The following is a 9,258-nucleotide window of genomic DNA, read 5'->3' as shown; positions in this document are numbered from 1 at the left end:
TTAATGTTGGTATGATGTTCTTTTTCTGAAATGCTGTGTTACTTTTACGCCAGATGTAAGTCGTCTCTGCGCTCTTGGGGTAATTTTGGTCGGCCGGCCACTCCTGGGAAGGTTCACCACTGTTCCATGTTTTTGCCATTTGTGGATAATGGCTCTCACTGTGGTTCGCTGGAGTCCCAAAGCTTTAGAAATGGCTTTATAACCTTTACCAGACTGATAGATCTCAATTACTTTTGAGGTGCTTTTGGTCTACTTCTCTGTGTCAGGTAGCTCCTATTTAAGTGAATTCTTGATTGAAACAGGTGTGGCAGTAATCAGGCCTGGGGGTGACTACAGAAATTAAACTCAGGTGTGATAAACCACAGTTAAGTTATTTTTTAACAAGGGGGGCAATCACTTTTCACACAGGGCCATGTAGATTTGGAGTTTTTTTTCTCCCTTAATAACGTAAACCTTCATTTAAAAACTGCATTTTGTGTTCAATTATGTTATCTTTGACTAATAGTTAACGGTTTTTGATGAGCAGAAACATTTAAGTGTGACAAACATGCAAAAGAATAAGAAATCAGGAAGGGGGAAAAAGTTTTTTCACACCACTGTATGTTACCTCTGTACTGCAATTCATGCAAGTGCATTTTCTTCTGTATACGATGTCGTTTTCTTTGGTAGCAGTGCTGTAGGGTAAATGCGATTTACGATTGCTTTGTGTTCTCTCTACAGTACTAAAAAATAATACAGTATTATATTTTATATGGAAGTGTAACTAAATTTACATTAATATTTATGTTACAAATTTTGTAAATTATATTGCTCTTAATAGTTTAGAGTTAGTGTGAGTGTGTGTGCCCTGCGATGGATTGGGATTTGTGATGGATCCAGGGTGTACCCTGCCTCGTGCCCTAAGCCTCCTAGGATAGGCTCCAGGTCCTGTCTTGGCAAATTTTGTGAACTGCAACTTTTCCAAACACAAACCCAACATCTACTTGAGTGTTGAAAGAGCAAAAAAGTTTATTGCAACCAAAAGTAAATTGGATTGTGAACAGTACTTAATATTCATTAGATGTAAGCTACTTTTGTTCAGGTCAGATCGATGATCTCCCTATTATGTAATTTTCCCTTCTCATCTCATATTTATTCAGGTCTGGGTAGGCCTAAAAGTTAATATTTTCATTTTTCCCTTTTTTGGAGAAAGTTAGGTTTGTTAACCAGACTATTGACCACTGCTAGTGAAGACTAGGGTCAATATGATTAATTTTTTCAAAGCTTGATTGCAACAGATTATATTATTTTAAATACTGTTATTATTGCATAATTATTATAATTATTTTTCCTATGTAAAAGACTGATCATTAATATTTTGATTAATAAAATAATCCTATTATTCTTAAATTATAATTTGATTATTAACCTATATAATTTTAAACATTGATGTTTGATAATATACGTATACATTATGGATTATTAATTATAATTATATTAATTAATATTCAAAAAGTTACAACCTTCATTGATACATTTTGGTTATGTAGTATATTATATACTGTGGAGTGTAGTAAGGAATAGTAATGTATTTGATTATTAACTATTGATCCCTTTGTTTTTTAGCTTTAAAAACTGGAAGTCACATCTTTGCTCTGTGTCCAGAAAAAAACGGAACTGAAATTTATTTCTCTTAATTTTTCCTAAGCGTCTCTGTTAATCTTATTTTGGCAAAAAATGTTCTGAACTTTTCCATTATGATCTGCCTGCTTTAATTTATTTAATTTATCCTTATTTCAGGCTCTCTGTGTGTTCGGGTTGTTCTTGGGTCACACTTTACATACTTAATTATCAGTAGTTATGAGTAAATATCATTAGTATTATTATCTTTACTTCTACCTGTATATTTCTCACTTCCCCAATTTGTAGACGCCTTCTCTTTTATTGAAGTGAGCGGATCAGGGCCTCTTGAACAGAGGCTTTCTGGGTATTTAGTACTTTACACTTGAATACAATTGTAGGCCAATAAAATTTTCCCACAGTCCCCGCGAGCCTAAATACAGGATAAAGCGGTATAAAATATGAGTGAGTAAGTGAGTTTAGAGTTAAAGTGCATGAAAAATTATATATTGTCACAAAAAAGCCATAAAAATGGCGGATGATATTTCCGGGGGTTTCTGCAAACAATTATTCGTTCGATTCAAAAGGAAAAATCTGAGAACGACTGAGGCCGTGAACTCTGAACTTCAAGAGGGTCGACTGTATAACAGACAGCTTTAGTTATCTTTATTTATATTTATATATTTATTTATTTTGTGCAACACCTAAATTAGACTAGACTAAGTTAATCTGGTGGCCATGTTGACACACACATGACTGTAAAGTTGTCCAAATGCAGTTAAATCCCAAATGAAACCCCACAGCTCTGGTGTTTGTACACGTCACTACTGTAGAATCTGTAGCGTTTCATAAACAAACCTGAATGAAAAATAATCTCTTAAGTGACAACGTGATGGTTATAGAGTTATTCATATTACGTATCTGTGTGTGTCAGTGTGTTGTGTCTGAGAAATAATTAAATCTGAGGATTTTTCAGACATAACACACTGTTTTCAGACACAACACACTGACTGACCTACACAGATACACATGTACATTTAATTTACTGCTTTTCATTCACATACAGCAGCTCAGTTAAAGATTTTCTTCTCACAGATCGAAATATACTGTTCTTTACAGAGATCATCAGCCCAGTTCTTCACAGGATCAGATGTTTCACCAATTACAACACAACAATCTTCTTCTGCAGCTCTGTTTGGTTCTTTATCTCCCCAGAACCTGAAGGAGAGAATCAGAGGATCTGCTGTGTTTCTCAGACTAATGAAGAGTCAGTAACTGTATCAGAAGTAAATTATTAGTTCAGTGATTTCTTACCCAGTGATCAGTGTTGTATCGTCCACCCACTTCCACTTGTTCTCTCTGTTACTCAGACCAATCCAAGCTCTTCCTCCACCCCGCAGTTTATTGACGAATTCCTGTCAATGTTTGTAGTAAAAATATAAGAATAAATAAGAGTTAGACACACAAATACATGCATGCATGCACATGCACACACACACACACACACACACACATGCACACACACACACACACACACACCTGTTCCTCTCTGCTGGTTATGATCACCAGGTCTGCTCCACTCTCTCTGCAGTTCTCTCTGCTCTTAGTCCAGGTCTTCTGCTCAGTATTGAAGCTGTAAAAGCTGGAGTTGAAATATTTCCATCCTGAACTCAAATATTTTTTTTTTTTAAAAGAGAAGAAGAACGACATTATTTATGCCTCATCATTATTATATTTATAGTATATTTGTAAGTCAGTATTTAAATAAATATATAAATTTGTGCTTTTTGATTTCCTAGTGTCATGATGACAACAACAACAGCAGAAGAAAAAGTGTTACTCACCCAGTTCTGAAAAAAACCTCTGGAGTTCATCTCTATCCCTCCGACACTGCTCTTTCACTATAGTCAGGTTGTTGTTACTAGTCTGTAACTCGGTCTTCAAATTGTTGTATTTGATCCACAGCACTAGAACGGCAGTCAGCAGGAGAACACACAGCACCACCAGAAACACTGCAATAAGTTTGGACCACCTGCTCCATGCAGTGTCTCCTCCTAATGATAAGTGGACACAGAGACAAGATTATTTATATTTTTTGAAATATGTTTAACCATAGTAAACTCACTGACAGACCGCGGCCCTGAACACATGTACATGGTCATATTTGCAGTTATCCACATGTTAGTGAAATATTAGTGTTCATGTAAACACACCTAGTCTACAGGATCTGTCATGTGTTCACATGGATATTAACTTACAGTTTTTAACTGTAATGACTGTGTTGGGTAAATACTTAATCTGATTTTTTTCTCATTTGATGAAATGACATGAACAGTTTGACAGCAGAACAACCTAAATCATGAAGATATTTCCTGTGTAACACAGTGATGTGAGTGATTTAAACGTGTTCAAAGGGTTTTTGGAGAACATTGAAGGCAAAAATGATATTTACACTCTAATACTGTTGCTGCAGTTACTTCAGCAATCATAAATGACACATATGCTTAGCTTCACATCCCCAATGTGTTCTGTAAAATAGACATTATGTGATTTGGATGTTGTGTGTACTGTAGACTGTGTTATATACATAAAGTCATGTGGGATTTTGTAGTGTAAGCACTGTGCTGAAGACGATAATTATCAAAACTTCAAATACGCATGAGCAATTTGTGTACAAGAGACATGAGATTTGCAAGTCCTGTACAGTGAAAACAATATAAACAGCTCCAGACAGACTACACAGGCTATAAAAAAAGACAATAATAAGAAATAACATTTTCCCTTAGTGCATTAAAATAATTTAGCTATAAAACAATAAACACTCTCACTTCATCATTATCTATAGTGCTTATACTGTACAGGGTCAAGGGTCGCTGGAGCCCATACCAGGGGACACAAGGCCAGGTACACCATGGACGAGGTGCCAATAAACCGGAGGGCACATGTGTGTGTGGGTGCCCACATATGTGCCCCTCGGTTTATTGGCACCTCGTCCACTACACGCCATTTTATAAAATGGCAATTAGTCTACTCTGCATGTCTTTGGACTGTGTTAGGAAATTGAAGTACCCGGAGGAAACACACCAAGCACAGGGAGAACATATAAACTCCACATACACAGACCCGAAGTGTGTAAGCATGTATTCAGACAAAACATATTTAATGTTATGTATATAAGAATATTTAATAATTTTTTTAACCAATGTTGGGAAACGTTAAGTTTGGCCCATAATCTGTTAACTATTAATACCCCTATCTCACCTACGCAGTTTCGTGTGGTGGCCGTAAGTACATCATGGTTCATCAGGATTTACCGCGAGATTTGGCGCTGTGATGAGGTTTTCATCTTTTTGCGCGTTGGTCTTCGCATAGACAAACCACAGGGGTGAGATAAGGGGATAACAGCAGGAATAACAGAGAGGGGCGGGTTATCGGAGGCGGGGCTTGTAGGCAGACTTTTACACACACACACTAACGTATTCGAAATGACTGCTGTCTGGCTCAAGGATTTCATCATATAACTAAATAACTGAGTATTTAAATGGCGGATCTAACGCGTTAGATTACTTGTTAAATTAAAAAGTAATCCAAGTTCTCTAATTTGCTAAGGAAAAAACTATTATAATGGGAAAATTAAATCAATTACATACGCCGTCTAGTGACAGGACACTGATTCCCAACTGAAACAACAGACATAGGAGACTCGGTCTGGGTTACTGCAGACCCACTCACAGACACTATGTTATGAGAGGCCTCTTGCGAGAAGCAAGTGTGGGCTCATCCTTCCGCTGATAAGCAAGGCACTTTTCACAAAGAAAGTTCTGCAAATTCAAGGACATTTGGCAGTTGGTGGAAAAGTTAGATTATAATGGGGAAAATTTCCAAAACAAGATAAGAAATGATTGGCACTAACCTTGGTGAATGGAAGTAAGAAAAAAAAAATCTAAATTTGGTGAAAGGAAGTGTGAAAAAAGAGAAACCAAGCAACCAGAAAGGTGGCCAAAGGAAGTCACAGGAAGTAAGAAGAAAGAAAAACCCAGGGAGGAGACAGTTGGATCCCTCCCTTCACCAACAGTATATATAAATTGTGGACATTGTATTGCTTTTTAGTCTGCTCTTTGCCTGTTCTTGAGCTGGCATTGGGTTGACTTCCTGGGGCTTTGTTGCTGCAATAAACTCCAGCTTACTTTATTCAGATCAACCGACAGCTGGTTCTTGTTCACACTTGTGCTACTGAGGAGGCGCAATTCACCCTGGATTTAGGCGCTGTGAGTAAAAGCTGATCACAGACCTGAGAGATGTGCTGGACTGCATGGTCCCAAGTTCACAAAGGTCACAAATGTACAGCAGTGCTGTTATTATTCAAGGCTTTTGTAAATCATATATTCGAAGATCGGAGAAAAGATATGTTTTAAGGTGGGTTTTAAAATCCTGTAGTGAAGAAAGATCACGGATGTGTTTGGGAATAGAATTCCAGAGTGTAGGGGCAAAAATACTAAATGCTCGTCCTCCGAATGATGGTAATCTATGGTGAGAAATGAACAGTAGACCATCATCTACAGATCTGAGTTTGCAAACAGCGGAGTAAGTATGAATAAGATCAGAAATATGGGGGGGCAAGACCATGGAGTGCTTTGAAGGTGATAAGGCATGTATTGAATAAGGGAGCTTGTATTGAATGCGGGAGCGAACAAGTAGTCAATGAAGTCTGTGTAGGATGGAAGTGATGTGTGAGGATTTCTTTAAATAAGTGAGGACCCTAGCAGAAGAGTTCTGAATGTATTGGAGCTTATTTAATGTTGTATTTGGTAGACCATAAAAAAGAGAATTACAGTAGTCAAGTCAAGAAGTAATGAAAGTGTGAACCAGTGTCTCAGCATCCTTGATGTCTAAGAAGGGCCAGAGACGAGCTATATTGCGAAGGTGATAGAAGGCAGATTTAGTAAAAGACAAAATGTGAGGTAGAAAGGAAAGATAGAAGTCAAAAATTATACCCAGATTTTTATTGGTGGTGGAAGGTCTAGCCAAGGTCCCGGAAATGTTAACAGTATCAGTACAGAAAGAAGCAACGTTTTTAGGTGAACCAACAAGTAGAACATCTGTTTTATCAGTATTAAGCTTAAGAAGGTTACTAGTCATCCAAGCATTTATGTAATTAATACAAGCTGAAATGGAGTTAGTTGGAAAGGGATGGTAGTGTCGAAAGCTGATATAGAGGTGAGTGTCATCTGCATAACAGTGGAAATTAAAACCATGACTATGGATAATTTTACCTAGAGGAAGCATGTAGATGATGAACAGTAGCGGGCCAAGAACAGAACCCTGAGGAACACCATGAGAAACAAGAGCGGTAGAGGATTTAGCCTGGCGGATAGCAATATAGTGTTGACGGTCAGACAAATAAGAAGTGAACCAAGCTAAGGCAGTTCCAGAAATACCAAGAGCAGAGAGTCATGAAATGAGAATACTGTGAGAGATACTATCAAATGCAGGGGAGAGATCTAAAAGAATCAAAATGCTAACAAAGCCAGCACCAGAGGCCATAAGAAGGTCATTGAGAACCCTTAAGAAGTGCTGTCACGGTACTGTGGTGAGATCGAAAACCAGATTGAAAACATTCATACAGATTATGAGATGACAAATACGACTGTAGTTGAATAGCAACAACTTTTTAAAGTATTTTTGAGAGTAGAGGAAGATTTGAAATTGGTCGGTAGTTGGCCATATTGGCAGGGTCAGGGCCAGGTTTCTTTAAGACTGGTGTGACAGCTGCAGTTTATAATTTAAGAGGAAAAACACCAGTGAGCAAGATTTTAGAAAAGAAGTGAAATAGGCCTTGAAATAACAGGTGCAGAGTTTTTGAGAGCAGAATAAAAGCTGGAGCGTGCAGTATTTAAAGCCAATTTATATACTGTAGCTAAATATGATTTTTGTATGCAATAACATGCACGGTCAAGCCAGTTTTCCTGTAAAGGCATTCCAGGCGACGACCCCTAGTTTTCAATTTGCGAAGTGAGGGGGTAAACCAGGGTGATATATGTGTAGAAGGTACGATTCTGCATTTGAGTAGGGCGTGAATATTAAGAGCAGTAGAAAGAGAGTTATTATATTTGGCAAGAATATCAAGAGCAGAGCTGTGTTCAGTAATATCTGAAAGATGTGACTGTACAGAATCAGTAAATAGTGAATGATCAACAGAAGTAATTTTACTAAAATTAATGGTTGATTTTACCCTGAGCCAGGGGAGCGGCATTTCACAACTGAGTTCAATGAGAAGGTGATCAGAAAGTCCAATCTGAGATCCATACACAGAAACATTACGTAAACCAGTTGTAAAAATGAAATCCAGTGTGTGATCTTTTAGATGTGTAGAAAAATTAATGTGCTGTATGAGATTAAAGCATTCAAAAACTGACATGAGTTCACGGGAGTCTGCACAATCCTTGTTAACATGTATGTTGAAATCACTAAGTAAGATTATAGAAGAAGACATCGCACAAGTTCATGCAGTTACACTATACAAGAGGATGGCAATCATAGGAAATGTACCAGAGATTTTGAGAATCAGGTATCAAGGCTGAAGTGGCATGAAAGTCAATGGTTTTAACAAGAATGTTACTACGATAGACGGCAGCCAGACCGCAACCCCTAGATGTCAGACGGGGTTTGACCAGGTAGCTGTATCCAGGGAGGGTGAGAAGATTTAGATGGAAATAGTCATTCGGTATTTGCCATGTTTCAGTAAGCAGCAAGAAATCCAGATCTTTATCAGTTAACAGCACGAAGAGCACAGAAGCCTTGTTAGTAAGTGAACGACAGTTGAACAGCACTAATGCAGGACGAAGCACACAATCACTGCATGTATTAAGAGCAGACAGAGACGGAGATACAGTAATTAATGCAGAACACACTTCTCTCAATTAAAATGCAGGAAAGCCGCAACACTCTTGTCGCTGAATGATCAGCGCAATACGGACCTTATTAGTCAAATCGAGATGGCAGGGGGGTGCCCCACCATTCGATATACTGTCCACGATAGATAGACAAGGGAGTGGAGACTCACCCGTCAGCTATGTAGGAGGCCCAAAGGAGCGTGAAGGCCGACAGGCAGAAGCAGAGCAGAGTGGTGCAGGTAGCTAGAGACGGGTTGAGGCAATCCAGTCAGAGTATAATTTACAGTGAAAGAACAACAGTAGAGTCATAAAAAAAAAATCCTGCAAAGTCTGGTATCCAGGAAAGGAGATGTAGCAATAGACAGGAAGCAGGACGATCAAATAGTGTTAAAATCCTTAGTAAGATAACAGTAGAGTCATAAAAATCCAGATGTTCAGAAGAGGAGAGGAAACAATGGACGAGAAGCAGAATGCGGCGACACGCGGCAAAACAAAACAAAACGTTTGAACAAAACAACAAAAAGTCGCAGCAAAACGCACACAACGTACTCAAACAGAAAAAACAAACACGGGAAACAATCCAGCAAGAAGCAGCAGCCAAACGCGCACAGCGTACTCTCACCGGAACCGAAAATGTGACCGAGTGTTCAGAGTGATGCAGGATACTTCCACCAGACCACAACAACAACAGATTCCTAAAAGCTACTGGGAAATGTTACAATGGAAACTCGGTTCACAAACTTAATTCATTCCTAAGTTCTGGTCG

At 38.3% G+C, this 9,258-nt stretch overlaps 1 protein-coding gene across 1 annotated transcript in view; it reads right to left on the bottom strand.

Moving 5' to 3' along the window:
* Positions 1-2,669: 2,669 nt before the first annotated feature.
* Positions 2,670-9,258, bottom strand: part of LOC128508496 (C-type lectin domain family 4 member M-like) — a 287,326-nt gene continuing 280,737 nt past the window's right edge. Inside the window, exons 6-9 of the mRNA XM_053479841.1 lie at positions 3,444-3,531; positions 3,139-3,263; positions 2,914-3,014; positions 2,670-2,817 (exon numbers count right to left, since the gene is read on the bottom strand). Of these exons, the coding sequence (XP_053335816.1) occupies positions 2,670-2,817; positions 2,914-3,014; positions 3,139-3,263; positions 3,444-3,531 (462 nt within the window). The remainder of the gene's footprint in view (positions 2,818-2,913; positions 3,015-3,138; positions 3,264-3,443; positions 3,532-9,258) is intronic.

This window comes from Clarias gariepinus, chromosome 20 (assembly GCF_024256425.1).
Source record: "Clarias gariepinus isolate MV-2021 ecotype Netherlands chromosome 20, CGAR_prim_01v2, whole genome shotgun sequence".
Classification (NCBI taxonomy): domain Eukaryota; kingdom Metazoa; phylum Chordata; class Actinopteri; order Siluriformes; family Clariidae; genus Clarias; species Clarias gariepinus.
This window is presented reverse-complemented; position numbering and strand designations above follow the sequence as displayed.